Source organism: Acipenser ruthenus, chromosome 1 (genome assembly GCF_902713425.1).
Source record: "Acipenser ruthenus chromosome 1, fAciRut3.2 maternal haplotype, whole genome shotgun sequence".
Lineage (NCBI taxonomy): Eukaryota > Metazoa > Chordata > Actinopteri > Acipenseriformes > Acipenseridae > Acipenser > Acipenser ruthenus.
In genome coordinates, this window is record NC_081189.1 from 22,942,020 (window position 1) to 22,958,568 (window position 16,549).

Consider the following 16,549-nt stretch of genomic DNA (forward strand, 5'->3'; position numbering starts at 1 on the left):
ACTCCACCCACATCATAAACCAGCACAGCATTTACATTTTTGGTAGGCTTAGAGTATAACCACCAATAAGTAATTATGGGTTGTATTTACATAGTTTTAAGGTTTTTTTTTTTTTAATTCACCCATTTATCAAAAAAAAAAATCTCCAAATAAATCACAAGTTTAAGCTTTGTGAACAGGGTCCTATAATCCATACACAAAATAATTCAAGCATTGTGTCAGGAAAGTTATAGAGAAGATGAGTTTGTTCCTTGAGGACAAGGTTGTGGTTAAGTCAGCTGGCCTCCATCACATTTGAAGCTGTTCCATGGGACGTCAGTCATTTGTGCAGTTCTAGATCCACAAGCAACGCCAACCAAGCGCCACTTCGCTATTAATACCTGTCAACCCTTTCCTGGTTCCCTTACTAACTTATAAATCTATTTTCCTTTTATATTTTTTGTTTCCTATTATGTGTGTTCTGTATGATTCACCATTTCTACTGAAAAGACACCCCAAGGCTTGTACAACACTCACAAGGATATGAGGATGTCACTGTATAAACATATAATTGAACTGACTTCTGTCTCCACTAAAAATTGGCGGCAGATTTTGCACTTCCAATTGTAATGCATAGAATTTCATTAAAATAAATCATGCAAAAAAATACTTGCATGTAATTTAAAGGTAGGTTAAAACAGACTGTGCTGGTCTTTCAGAAACTATTTTTCAAGACCAGATTCCTTTCACAATTTTGTTAAATTCACACAAAGCTCTTGGTCCAAGTCCCTGTAATCTGTAATTGTTTACCAACCACTTTTAAAACATTGTGTTTTAGGAGAAAACATATGTTTAATAATGTCTGCAAACGGTTATTAGATTATCTGATTATGTGTTTTACAATAGTTATATTGGTGGTTCTATTACTGCTCTATTGCTGTTGCTAGTGTTGCCCAATGCACCTTTGGAGCTGAATCATCTCACATGCTGGGCTCTGTTCACAAAGCTGAAAGGACTTCCTGGGCTTTATTCACAAAGCTTTTACTCAGGAGTAATTTAAAGAATAATAATTCTGTTTTGTATGTATTTGTGTAGTTTGAGATTCACGAAGGTGTTCTGGACTGTTGCTAGTTTCTTTTAAATACATTCTTTAAATTTCTACTTGTGCAAATAAACATGTATTAAAATGAAGATTAATTCAAAGGTTTTGGTGCTTATTGACGTGAACTTAGATCTTAAAGAACAACAAAATAGTTTGCACTCCCTCATTCAGACCTACCTTTCACAATAGCAAAGCTGACCTCTGGTACATGCAAATCTTCCAACACTGCCTAAATCACATAACAATAGAAGCAGACAGTGGTATACTTAAATATTTGTAATGGTCCTCATTTTTCACTGCTGCAATGTTTGGACATATAATGCTTACTCAGAGAAATGTTTAAATGTTCAGAGTTTATTGAGCTCCTAATGGGTTTTGTGCAAATAAAATGCAAACAAATTAAACTTTCCGAGGACAGCATAACATTGATTGATTTTACATGGCGATTCACGAATTGCAGGCTAATGATCTACTACAATATCTTCAAGCAGGAAATACCTCTGCAGATTAGATTTTCAGACTGGAAACTTTAAAAGGCTTGCTAACCCTGCGGTCGCTGGTGCATGCTGGTGGTATGTTTTTTGTTTTCATTGAACTGTCTCCAAAGAAAGAACATGACACTTACAGTTTGTGTTATGCACCCAGAGCAATTTAATAGTCACTGTTTGGAACAATAAAAAATGTCAAGAGTCAAACACGAGAGGAACATATTTATTTTTCAGCTTGAAGTACAGTACTGAGCCATGGATCTGGAAGTCTATTAACCAGATTGCCAATCACCCAATTTTATAAATGGATGTTAATTTGGATTTTTTTTATGCTGCAGCAGTTAAACTGTCATTTATATGTTTTAAAATCAGGCAAAGCTTTTCGGTCTCACAATGAGTTATTGTTACTTTCAGGGTGTGGTGCGATTATCAAGAAAATCAGATAACCAGACAGCTTACATTGCTTCAGCAACTTGCCTTTATGCTGTACTTGCTGTAAAGCTGTATTTTAAAATGTAGTAGTATGTAGAAAAAAGACACAAATGACTCAAATAAAATTGGCCCAATAACAAATTAACATGCCAGTAGTTAAATAGTTTTCTAATACTGAATACAAGTGGGTTTAAATCCCAAGATCTTTCTTGTATGTGGGATACTCCCTGAATATTTATAAATACTGTATACTGAGTATTTTAAATACTGTGCATCAGTTTGTTAAAATGATCTTACAAGCAGTCATTTCATTTCTGATATAAACACATGATCTACACAATGAGTCTGAAGGCACACAATATAGGACATCCATGTCAATATTCGAACTGCACTCCAGTACTTGTTAATCCTCTTATACCACTGGTCAATGACATTTCGTCCTTTTGTATAGTGCAGAAATGGGTCATATAATGATCCGTCGCCATGTTCGGTGCGTCATCTTCCGTAACATGGATGGAGTGACGAAGTGAAATTCATCTCTGACAGCTTGTTTGTGACCCTTCACAAATCTCCAAAGGGATGCCCCGTACTTTAATAAAAAAAGTTTTTCAGTTTTAACACACATGTTACAGGAAGTAGATCACGAATGCCCTGAAAGGTTTCATGCCTGTCAGGGCATCTCCATGCTCCGAGGCCATGTGTACAAGATCAGGCGTGTGTTTTGAGGAGGATGACCTTTAAAAATGGAGGCAATTTACCTTTAAACCAAAAACAGAGGTCAAAAGAAGTACTACAGGGCATCCCATTATCAGTTTGAAAGGGTTAGGAACAGGCCTTGCATTTCCTATGAGGAGCGTGGAGCAGAGACACTTTCCTTCTCAAAAACAGTGCTTTGAGGACTGACTGTACACATGTAAAGATTTTAATGCTATCCTTTTTTGTGTAATTTGAGTTCTTATAAACAGCTAGATATAAATAAGATTAAACACTTTGGACGTAAAGCAATACATATATACTGTAAGGTAATTATTATACAGAAGAACATAAGACAATTTACGTATTGGTTTGGGTATTGGTTTGGGTAAACTATCTCCACTCATTTTAAGATTTTAAAGACTTCAGTCATGTCCCCCCTGATTCTTCTTTGTTCCTGGCTAAATAGATTCAGTTTTTTTCAGCCTTTCTTTGTAGCGCAGTCCTTGAAGTCCTGGGGATAGTCTGGTTGCTTTTCTTTGGACTCGCCACAGTGTCACTTTGGTGGGGTGTTGATTGCTTCCCCACACTGTGTGGTGTGTTTTAAAACATCCTGTGCCAGGTCCTCCATTTTTGTGAGTTTGTTATATGTTTAGGTCCTGGGTTTATAAAAACAAAACAAAACAAAACAAAATCTTAACAATAATCTGACAGTTTGCTTATAGAACCAGTAGGTGGTGCTGCAAAGAAAATAACACCACAAACTGAGGGGGAGTCACCATCTGGCAGTTTTTACACTTACATTCATTTTGATAGCTCCCATTCTTTTGCCTCTTACTTGTACTTGCTGTATCGGTTGATACCACCAACATATTTAGGCAATTCTGTGTCATTTTTGGTTTTGCTTTCTTTCTGTTGTGAGGTACAGTACAGTACCTGAATGTACTGTAAAATTATATTTGTAACTATAATACAAACACCTAATAACTGAATTACTTGTGTTTCTAAAGACAGTTTACCTCATAAAGGCCAGTTCTAATTTAATGCATTGAGTTTATAACAACAGTAGGGCTGTTACTGTAAGCTAGATGTCTCACTTTCCTTGCAGTTTTAAGAATGTATTTGTATAAATGAATGGGAAAAACACTCAGACAATTGACCCTGTCTTAGCAAGCACCATATTGTATCACCAAATAAGGGTTCAATCCAGCTAGTACTTGTTTTAATATAGTAGACCATCACATGCCAATACATACACCCCTCACAGCCCATTAGACAGATAGTGTTCATTACAATAAAGATATGGACAAGACTTATGTAACGTCTCCAGTAAAACCGTCCCTTATTTGTTTAATATTTCGGGGAAGGGGGGATTAACAGTTTGAGGCACAGAGGAAAGTATAGTCTGAGGGGGTTACATCAGTGAAACATATGATAATGATAACGCCAAATCGGAATATACATTATTATACAACTGTTTTTAAAATAAGCAGACGGTTTTAAGGGAAAAATATTTTTTAGTGTCTAACTGAATGCCAACTGTTTGTCGACCAAATCATTTTCCAAAATAAAAAAAGCAAACTTCATTCTTGCCTCAGATGTTAAGTATGAACAAGTATGTTTTTGTGGTAACGTTTATAATAGGATATGTACTGTGTCAAAAAAACTTGATTATGGGTTGTATACTTTTTTCTGTAAAAGACATCTTTTTCCTCTGCACTACGCAATTAGAAATATTTTCTAATATAAACCATATGGCTGTGATTTAAAATTACTTATTTATGGCAAATATATATGGTTAAACATCACTACCACATTCATGAATTTTAATATAAGGTTATGAACTACAATTGGTAAATAATAACTAGATGCTTTCTGTATATCCACAAACTGCACAGTCATGCTTATTTATAATTGAAGGTGTTGTCCTCCACATGAGACCAAGGCAATGTCTACTCTGTGGACATTCAAGAAGAGCTAGAGTGGATTTTCCTGTTTGCTCATTTGTGTATCCATTTTTCATTTGTATATTGTATGTGAAAACAGTTTTTGGCTGAATGCATGTAGGGCTGGGAATATAACCGTTTCCTCACTTTCTTACACGAATACCACACTGGATCTACAGTACTTTACACTCAACTGGCCTGTGGGCACAAATCCTGAGAGAGGAAAGTTGTACAAACACGCTGATTATACAGTTAGAGATCTCAGTTGGGGCAAAGCAAGCCAAATGTGCCAAACCATAATGGTGTTTAATGAAGAAAACGGTCCAGTTATTAGGTAGTCAGACAAGTATGATACTACCTGTAAAATGCCATTGACGGCCCGCATCCAAAGCAACACATGCTATTATTTATTTATTTATTTATTTAAATATGTCAGAAGAATAAAACCCTCAAGCTGTAAGTCACCAATGTTTCAGCATCATATGTAACGGTAAAAAAATTACAACCTGCATTAAAAAGATTAACACAGTTCTAAAGTGAAAAACATACTTCATCCTTTGTTTGAAATTTGGGTAAGCGCTTGACTGCCGAATTTCTCAACATAAGACTTAACGTAAAAGAACCTTGTTTCTAGAAAGGGTATGCATATTGTTTGAAATCAACGCTTAAGAAATATCTTTCTTGATCCACAGAATACAATAACTGAGCAATTATCCTTTATAATGACAATTCTGAACATACTGTAGCGATGTCAAGAAGGAAAACACAAGGCAAGCTCTCAAGGGCTAAATTAATTTTTATTTCTCTAACAAGTCGCATTCCAGCCGTGTCCACAGCTTCTTATTCTTTTCAATTCAACCCTGGTATCCAGCTCCCACTCCCTTTTACAGGGGAGCTGGAGAGAGGCAGTGCCCGCTCCAGCCAATCCGGAGCTAGATACCTCACCTGGCTGGAAAGTCCTAGGCTGGTAGCTGTGGGTAAATTCCCCAGATACACAGAACCTTCTAAAAGGGAGGGATCAGGGCCCCAGCCTGACTGCGGGTAACCTCGCTCAGTGGAAAAGTACAGGCTGGGTTCTCCCACTCACTCCAGCGCGCTGACCACGACGTGATCCGTGGGGCGCCCACTTCCTGGTTGGTGACAATCAGTCAGCGTGCTGGCCCCGCCCCTCTCTCAAGCCTGCATCGGGACCCGCCGTTACAATACTGTAGCGAGTCCCCTTTCTAAGCCTAAAGCGAAACCGATAGTTTTGTAGTAGTTTTGTGGTTTGCAGTTAACTTGGAAATAAGGGAACCTTTGAAGCCAAGACTTGCTAGTAATAATGTGCTATCTTGTTCTCAAGCAATCTGTACATTGTTTAGGTCCAAATTGTACAATGTGTAGTTTCAAAATGAGCCAAGAGCTAAAAGCTAAAGATCAAATCTAAGGAATTTGCTTTACGTTTGATTGCAGACCTGCTTTTTGTTAAAGTGCCCCCAGCTTAATATATGCTATCAACACATGCATGATGGAGAAACCATGTGCTCCACTTGACTTCTATATGATCCTTACCTAATGGCTAGAGGGTAGTTAGGAAACTTCCCATTTCATTCAGTGAAATACTGGTCCACTTACCACATAGTTTTACATATGGAATAATAATTTATCCATTTGGGTGTCCCTGCTTCAGGAATGGTCTGTTTCTTTTATTTCGATTAATTAAAAAATGTGTGACGAGTAAAGGGAATAAAAGGCACATGAGACCAACAACCGATGATGTTAAGAGAGTCATAATTAAGAGTATTTTCGTATTGCAATGTTGTTAAAATTAATAAGCTACCTATAATACTGAATTGTACATTACTTATAGAACAGTGGCTTTAAAAAAAAACTCTATTCCTGTGTATATTTATTGAGATTTGAATTTTTTAATAATTTGGGAACATAGTATTAGCTTTGTTACCGTGGATGACTTAAATTAAGAAAATCCAAGTGCTTTATAGCTCTATATTACATTACCGAAAATTGAACTCTATTTAAAGAAACTGGAAAATAGCCAGTTTGGCAAACAGTTCTTGAGTAATAACAGCACTGTAGTGAAGTTTATGAGAAAGGATGGCAACCTTCAAGCGAAGCCTGAATTGACTTGCTCAAGCTGAGGTAACTTTGACTTAATATGTTTGATTTCTGAGCATGAAAGGTATTTGACTCTAAATACATCGGACATCTTTGTTCTCCTTCATTTTATTTCCAGTCTGGCTACAATAAGGGAACCAATCAATTTAGATCAGATTAAATGTTCTTCTAGTTTAGACTTAAAATCATAAGAGTTTCATATGAAAAACAACAACTCTCCATAATCTTTAAAAACATAGAAGTCTGTTTATGCTTTACCATATAGAATTGTTCTGCTGGAATACAACAGAGACATACAGTAAAATCTATTCAGCTTTATAACACTATTTCTCTCAGAAATATGGTCTTACATTAGCATATACATAAGAAGTAATCCTCAGGTTTAGGACTTTTGATGTGTTTATTTATTTATTCATTATTATTTCCGACATTTCCTGCTCAACCTCTGTGATACAATAGATTCCAGTTAATTGCAGAACACATTTCCCTGGTATGGTATTTGAAACAAATGTTTATGGTTCTTTGGCACCATCTGAAGGGCAGAATATTCAAATAGCTAGACAGAGATCCATGTATGTTGGAGAACAACACAGTAGGGTAGCAGGGATGTAGTCAACTGATAAAGCCTCCCAAGTAGTACCCCGGGTAGTTCGTCCCGTACCTCTGTCCCAAATCCCCCTCCTCTACAGGCACCGAGAAGCTGGAATTGCAGCCTTGAGGTTGGCGAACTAACCTCTTGTTCCAAAGGTTGTAAATTCACATTCAGTTAACCGAAGTCTCAGAAAAAATAGGAGGATAACTAAGTGGGTTCCCAACTCTTACCGCAGTGGTAGTGGCTGGCAAGGTCAGTGTTTTGACTGGCTGTGGCCATGAAGTCATACTTGTACTTTACTGCTAGAGAAGTTAAGATGGCGAGCAGCTTGAACTATCACTGAAAAGGTGGAGCATGAGGAGATAAGGTGGATTCTAACATTGTGCCCTGGGATTCCTGCATCTTGGCTACGCAGAAATGATTAAATACTGTACAGGTCTGGGCAGGGCTGTGAAAAGGCAGTCCAAGTGTAATACTTAAGCGATAGTGCTCATCGAAGTCTCTACCATGCGATAGTTGACCACGGCTGGAGTTATATGCCCCGAGCCGAAGGCGATGGCGTGAATGAAAGTCAAGATCATCTACCACATGGTAGAGCCTTCACTGACAGAGCACTATCGCTATTAGAACTATAACTACACCTAATGTTTCGCATTCTTTAAAAAACAGTTTAAAACCTTGATTTACCTTTTTTATGATTTGTTAGGTACCCTTCCACCGAGATGTTTTAGGAAAATAGTCCCAAAAACTTTTATAAAGGCTCATATAAATAAATTAGAGAAAAAATAACTTTATTAAACAAATAGCTTTTTACCTGTCAAAGTTGCTTACAGTTTATCTGGAAAGTTCCAGATGTCTGAATGGAGCAATATTACTGAACTGTCCGTGTCTCGGTTTGTTGTGGTTGAAAGATGCTTTCTTAGCTTCAGTTGAGCGGACAGGCTGTGACTGGCTGACTCAGCAGTGGCAGGTACAGGATTGGTCGCTTTTGTCAGTGCAGAGTATTAATTGGCTGGTTTTGGTGGATAATAAAACACATTTGGACCAATTGGACCCTTGCTTAGTATTTGCTGTCCAAAAGATGTGAACTGAACTTTCATTACGGCAAATAACAGAACCCTTCAATAAAAAACAAACTAATAAATAACACTGAAAACATTTCTTTATTTCAGCTAAAGACAATTTATAATCTACAAGCCTACAATGGTATTGGATGTAATTAGGGATGAATGGTGTACAAAATGTATATGTATCATAAAAAAATATGCAAGTGTATTCTCCTTTTCCTTGCTATTGAGTCAAAAAGGCAGAAATAGTCACTACCAGATCAATATGGCAGAAATAATAATGATTTCACCACAAGGTTGGCAAAGGTGTCACCATATATCTCTCAATGTTTACACTTTATTGCAAACACCAGTCCACCTTAAAATCATAATTACCGTGCTTAAAATAACCATCAATTTATTAAAGAGCTTTTTCCTAAAGGGCTTTGTTACACATTTTATTTAAAATATCTTGTCCACATTTGGCTGATTTAATCACAATGACAAAACGCACTAGGTGCTTTCATATTGGGGCTTCATAAATAATACCACATACGCAAACACAGAGGGAATGAATGTTTGTCCCTGCCATCTGGCCCAAGAGTGAAACACATAACCAGTCAGTGCTGAAACACTGACAGACCCTATCTGTGGCTTGCCATGCAACACTTGAAAACAGGCAGTAACAAACAAAAAAATAAATAAAATGACCACAGGGAGCGATAAACACAGAATACACTATTTACAAACATACAGTAGCACTCGAGAGCCACATGGCATTGGGGGTTATAAGATTGGACACAAAAGTGTTGTTTTTTTTTTATTTTTTATAACACATCTTTTTGGTCATTTACTTCTTTCTTAAATGTGCTTGATCAGGAGTGGTGGCATTATCCAGACTTCATTCAGAAAAAAAGCAAGCCCTGCTGCACTATCTCCATGTAACACATCACAAACCCCACATAAATGAGTAGCTATGGATCTGAGTAAACAGGAATATACAAGGCAAGTTAGAAGGCCCGTCATGAAAAACTGAGAGAATTTGGCAGATGAAGATTTTTTTACTTAAATGCAATCTCTAGTATACCCATTTCCTCAGATTACCATACAATGAAAGCCAGTTCTTTTGAGTCTTTTTTTTTTTTTTTAAAGTGATCTTATACACAGTACCTCAGACAATTATTCAGCTTAATTATTCATGATTTGCATTGTTTTTTGCAACATGTTAATTAAAAGTGTTTGAAAAAAGGCTTCTAGCTAACCAGTGAGCAACCTTATTGTACAGGTTTTATTTGTGTTTTTTTAATCTTCTAGATATACACTTTACACTAACATTAGAAAACAGTGCAATATTATTATACAATGTACACAACTCTTATAGAAGTTAGACTATGCCTTTTAACCTGAGCAAAACATCCTTAAGTAAAATAGTAAGAAGTCACCCTGTTTGTTGATGGTATTTGTACTGGCATTTGTTCAGAGAGCTCAAAATGTTGCCCATGGCAACCTGCATGGACCCTACATATTTGGTAAACAAAAGCTGACATTTACTATGAAAGGTTTATTCAAAAAAGAAGTGTAAAGTTAATAATGTAGGCAGTAGATCAGACTGTTTCTGCAGAAGACTGCAAGACTTAATGTCATATCAATATGGTTGCCACACCAGTACTGAGCACAAGAACATCACTATATTATGCACATAACTATATACTTGTTGCACACTCAAAGTCAGATTCTTTAAAATCAAGTATACTGAACATTTACAGCAGAATACAATTTCAATGCCAGTTATTTTATTTTGAGACCAGTTCATTAAAACAAAACAAAACAAAACAAACAAACTGAGCAGAGAACAAATGTTAAGCAGCTAAGATACAATTCTATTTCCTATGGAATGGCATCAACTTGTGCCAATATTAGAGCTTATTTCTTGTCAGCAACAGTATCTTCATTCCGCAGCAACGGGCATTTTGGCACCAACAGGCCACCGTACAAAGCTACTTCACAAACACGCGGTCAACTACTATGCTGACAGCCAAACAGGGAGCGCAAAAAAAAAAAAAAAAAAGGAAAGATACTTAAAAATAAAACAAAATCATTGTGTTTGCAGGTTCCAGACCTTCAAACATTAACAACTTTAAAACACAGAGAACACAAATGCTCATAGCAAATTACAAAAAAAGGAAAAGCGTAGTAACACTTAGCACTGGCACTTGCAGGAAAAAAAAGGTCATGCTAACATCTGTATTAGTTTAGATTTAGGGGGAGAAACATACTGTCCATGTCTACTCGGGCAAGCCTGTGTGAACTGCTGAAAGGCACGGCAGAATTGTTCCAACAGAACAACATCTTCAGAGCGGACCAGCAAACTGTCATGTATTTTTTGCATTGAAGAACAGTCACAGGGATGAAGGATGAATGACGGACCATCACTTCTTTCTCATTATGAGGAACACGAAAAGCAGCCACCAATGGCAAAAGGGAGACAAGGAAGGACACACACACAGAGAAGGAACCTAACAAAAACAAAAAAAAAAACAGTTCATTAGTAACAGCTTATTCTTTACCTGTAACTTCAAAAACGAATTCACAGAAAGTAAATTTAACAAAGCTGATTAATCATTGCTTACAGCCTAATCTGGAATGTTCGACTACTTGACAATTTGTTATTTTTAACAGTTTCACCTCAGACTGAAGTTTTCAATAGACATGTGTTATGTGATTATGTTGCATCTAACAGCAGTAGTTACAAGTCTGGATAGGCTAGGTTCACTGAATAGCTGTTAACTATTCAGGTTGTAGCCTTTGTTAAATGAGCCATGCAGTTGTGTAGATTTTTACTGGCCAAACTGCTGCCATAACAGCCCTAATGAAACGGTAATTAGATGCAATTTAAACAAACAAAAAAAATGGAGTAAATTAATTAAATTACTTTTTCAAAAGTGGTCACCCTCACTGATGTGTAGATTTGCTTGAAAATAGGTCAGCAAAACTAAACTAAAACCCTTCCTGAAAGTAAAGGTAACCCATAAAAAATGAGCGCATACAAGGGGGGTATAATCAAGATTGTTTCTCAAGTGCTTTTTCATCCTTTAGTTTAGTTATCCAGAATTAGACTCTGCTGAAGCCCATTTAAACCTGCCACACTGCAGATTCACTCGCTCTAGAGTAAGATCAGGAAGCCACCTCAGGCTTCAAACTCCATCTACTGCAGATATGGCTTTAAGTGGGGTACGTGCTGCACAGGAAGTGAATCTACAGTGTAGAAGCAGGTCCAATGATCTTCACCCGAATCACAGCAAGAACTGTGTTTCTCCAATCTAAAAGTATTATATAGCTGTGTAACAAAAGCACAGGCTTATTTCTGATGAACGTGTTTCTGTGAAAATTCAGTTACTCCTCTGGTTTTGTATATCGGCCATTGCGGTAATGTCTGAGTAGAAGTATAATGTCTGAGAATATAGGCACCCCCCATGCCTGAAGCTGAGGGCAAGATGCTAATGTGGCATAAACGCATGGAACTATCTGCCCAGTTATATGCTAATAATCAGCATACATTTTAAAGTGTTTTATTCTTTATCATGCTGTGTGGTTTCCCTCTCAGAAATGTAACACTGATAAAATTCTCGCCATGTGACTTAATTGGGACTGTCACAGCGTTTTCTTGTTTAATTATTGAATTATGATAGTGAATGATGTTGCGTTCCTCGTAGTGCACTTAATGTTAGGTTGTCTGGATACCATTGTCAAATATGCACTTTGCCGTTTCAAATTTCTGAGATTTATAAAACTTTGTGAAAGTAGAAGGCTTGTTTTCACATTACAGTTGTAGTTACTGATACAAGAGGTTAGATTTTGTAAGCTTTTGCTGAACTAGCAACACTGAAAGCCAACAGTTACATCTTGCTAGTTACGTGTTCATCATAAAACCACACAACATAATAGCACTGCACTTATCCATGTTGGGTTAATGATGACCTGTAAGCTACAGTACATAAGGCAAACTGTATGTCAGTCAAGTAACAAAAGTAGAGTGCTGTCGACACTTACCAAACATACTTGTACGCTACCCTGCTTTTGTATCTACAAGCTGAACGTTTACTGGTATGGCTTCACCTCCGTAACCTCCCTTAGATTGCATTTGGTTCTGAATAGAGTTCACCTAGAGGAAGAAGAAAAGAAGATAATGGGTCAAATGCAAATGAGTGCTTTGACAGGCCACCACATTGTGCTTGTGTGAGTGAGTGAGTGAGTGAGTGAGTGAGTGAGGGTCTGTATGTGTGTGTGTGTGTGTGAAAAGACCTACCCCTCCAAAACACTGAAGGAATGTTCACATCCTCACTTCTTAGCAAGCTTCTCAGCAGGAGAGGTGCAAGCAATACAGATAAAGGCTGACCCCTTTGTTGTCCACACCATTTCATTCCCATTCAGATCAATCCTAGAAGCAGGGGTTCTTAGTAAACCACAGCAAAAGACTACTTATCATGGTATAAAAAGAGGTGCTTAAGAAATGTGGGAGTAGGGGTCAAATGAACATTTTTGTAATGAAAGACTGGATTGGGAAAGACAATAATTCAATGCCATCAAGGTGGCTCAATACTTTTACATGTTTTTACCAGGATGGGTGCCCATTAAGACCAATGTATTTTTCATTAAGAGAGATTTCAATCTCAACTCCAGGCATTGCAATCAGTTTACAACATAAGCATGTTGTTTATTTCAGTACCTCGTGTATAATTATCACCTGGCAGGAGCATGCTGGAGGTTGATCTTGTGTATAATTATCACCTGGCAGGAGCATGCTGGAGGTTGATCTTGTTTTTGTGTAACATAATGTTCACCTTTTTCCAATACTTTTGATGTTGCCAGGCAACAATCCACACACATATTATGACTTACTGCAAAATATCAAAAAAAAAAAAAAAAAAAAATCTCAATAAAAAAAATCCTCCAACTAATAACTATTAGATCAACTGCAAATTATGCATATAGTACACTGAGATATTTTTTATTAAACTCAACAGTTATTTTCAAAATACACAAACCAAGGAAAACGTAACCGCTTTTCTTAGCTTCTCTCTATACAAATCACCACAAATTCAGAGACCTGCTCTTCAGTTGCCATGCATCCTCCAGATGTCAGCACTGTAACATGCATCATTTTAAATGCAATATATGCATATAGTGGGATAATCAATTGGCCATTTTATACACGGGTAACGCAGCTTTACATCTAACAGACCTACAGTATTCTGTGATGTACAGGCAGTTGCTCTGTCAGAATTACCATTTACAAATACAAACTTGACGAGTGAAATTAAACTGGATTTCTTAGGTAAACACTCCAAACATGACTTAATATTCAATGCAAAAGGACAGCCCAGGGCATTATTTGAACCATGGAAACTCCCACTTGAATACCTTTCTGCAGAAACCCACGTACATTTAACATACCAACAGCCAAAAATAACAGAAACTGTGTATAATGAGGATTTGAGAGATGGTGGTGAGCGGTTCTTTACTGAGAGAGTGGTTAGATAAGATAACTTCTAAGATTTGGCTGTTGTTTGAATTATGTATTGTGTGTCAACCAAAAAACCTAAAGTATGCCTCCTGCAGTACTTCTAAAAAAAGAAACAGTGCTGTGGTGCACTGGAGGACAACTGAGACCTACAATTTATGAGAAAGCCCCCCCTCCCCCCTCCCAACCAGGGTCATTTATGAGCAGTGCCTGAACTACTTCATCCATATTAGTGTCAACAGATCAAAGAAATAGTCCTCTATCCAATCACATTAAAACCTTCAGCATTGTTACATTACATAAACACCCTCTTCAACACTCCCTTCAAGTAATTAACAGCATTTAATAGGCTGTCTAAATCCACCCCACCACTGTATAATGGGAAGTGAAAGACTTACAGTTGTATTACTTTTTCTGTTTTTGATTCTGTATCTTCTGTAGGTAAACCGTGGCCTAAATAGTCAACCTTAAAACTGAAAACCTGCTGGAACTCAGACCTCTTTCTCCTGTATTTCTAATTGTGTGACAGTGGGTACAGTAGTACTTAGATCTGCCACAGTTTAGATCATTTAAAAGACATCAGTATGCCATTCTGGTGAAAAACATCCAGTAGTACTGTACCTGGTTTATCCGGAAACAAACAAACACAAAAACATTTTGGGTAAATATTTGTTTGCTTGCTAAGGAGCTTATTGGAGTCTCCTGTACTTTACTTTCCCACTGTCAGTGAAACTATAGCTTTAATCTGTTCTTGCATTGTAAGACAGACAATCAAACTTGGAATGTAGACGTAAAAGTCTGGCGCTTTAATAATGTAAACTAAAAGTGGTTTCATATTTATAAAGGCTTCTCAGCTTGAAGTTTTTTTTTGTGAAATGCAATCAAATGAGTTAAATATATATTTTGCTTTATTACTGAACAGTGTATTATCTTTGCAACTGCACTGTTCAAGCTGCTTAATGTTATGATAATGCATTTTTACTGTGTACAGTGAAATTATACATCTAGAAGACTATGGATTCTCCAGGACTGTAATTTATCACCACTCATTCAGTTTTCACCACTTAGATTGTCATCCCACCTCTACATGTTCACACACTCACTGAAATCATACCCCACACAAAGACCTCTACATGTTCACATACTTACTGAATTCATGCCACTGAACAGGTCTCCTGATCCCACATGGCCTGTGTGCACGAAGTTTGTTGGCTCCCCTATCATACTGCGGTCGATCCGCCTTCGCCGTTTCTGTCAATAGAAACACAACTCAATGAAGGTTAAATCATTTAATTCAAAAGGAGCATGCCTATACATACTGTGCACACACACACCCATATATACACACAGACAGATAACATCTGAGATGGTCAGACTTTATACTAGCAAGGGACTCTAGACTGTTGACTCAAGTATATTTGGTGTTTACTCTGATTATTATAGGATGACTTATTTCCTTGTTGAACAATTCTGTTTTTTAATACAAAAAAAACTTCAAATCAAATCAGTTATTAGGCTTAGTAACAGACTGCTGGACATGGACTCTTTACAACTACTGTATTACGTTACCACAGGATAACATTTGAATGGCAGAGGGATTCCACTTCTCATATGATTTGATTTAAAACTATTTGGTCAAATTAATGGAGACTAAAGCAGTGTACAGCAACAAAACACACCATTTCTAATTTCATGAGCAGTCTTGCAAATAGACACCTGTTTACACAGACAGATACAATACCATTACCACACCCTGTACTGCAGCTGTACCCGATACATGTTTGCACTGGAATCAGTTTTAGATGGCTGGGATTACAAGAACAAAACTTCAAATGCCAACTTTTGAAGTCATTCAAAAAATAATGTTATCAACATTAATGTATCTTGACCTGTAAAAAGGAACAGAGCTTGTACATTTCCTAAACGTCACAGGGATTTCCTCTGCATGTTCCCTTTATTAGAAATCCCCAGGTATTGATTTGATCGAACTTCAGCTTCAAAAGTCACATGAAAAGATGGTTTACTGCTTCATGTAAAGAGTGGGATCATGTGAGAGACAAATCATATGAGGCGACTCCTATGATGTGTGACTAAACAGTGGTACACATTCTGTGTAGCCTACACACAGAAATTAATACAGAGATGACAGCAGTTGGCAGTTTTCAGTTTCTCAGTCATTTTGAAAAAGGTAAATCCGGTCAGACCATTGATGAATAATAAATCAAAATCAGGATCATAATTTCACTAACCTTTACTTTACAAAAAGACAGCAAGAAAATTAAAAGTGAAACTGTATGTGTGTTGTATTGCATTGCATAATTAAAACTGCTAATAATAATAATAATAATAATAATAATAATAATAATAATAATAATAATAATAATAATAATAATAATAATGTCCTTTTTGGTAAAGTGTAAAAAAGTGTTAAGTGTAAAAAGACATTATATAAATTTGTGTAATTTGCATTTAGACTAATTATGGTGCATCCAATTGTTCCACAAGTTAAAAAAATAATCCCCCCCCCACGTGCAAAAAGATATCCCCCCCAGTGCAAAAAGATATCCCCCGTGCAAAAAGATATCCCCCCCAGTGCAAAAAGATATCCCCCCCAGTGCAAAAAGATATCCCCCAG

The 16,549-nt window shown here is 36.9% G+C and overlaps 1 protein-coding gene across 4 annotated transcripts in view; it reads right to left on the reverse strand.

Annotated features, from left to right (window-relative positions):
• Positions 1 to 8,491: 8,491 nt before the first annotated feature.
• The window catches only part of LOC117962518 (CDC42 small effector protein 2), a 59,838-nt gene continuing 51,780 nt past the window's right edge, over positions 8,492 to 16,549 (reverse strand). For all 4 annotated transcript variants that reach the window (XM_059022241.1, XM_034903784.2, XM_059022247.1 and 1 more), the window contains exons 3-5: positions 15,064 to 15,165; positions 12,444 to 12,555; positions 8,492 to 10,909 (exon numbers count right to left, since the gene is read on the reverse strand). In XM_059022241.1, the coding sequence (XP_058878224.1) occupies positions 12,460 to 12,555; positions 15,064 to 15,165 (198 nt within the window). In that variant the 3' untranslated portion in view covers positions 8,492 to 10,909; positions 12,444 to 12,459. The remainder of the gene's footprint in view (positions 10,910 to 12,443; positions 12,556 to 15,063; positions 15,166 to 16,549) is intronic.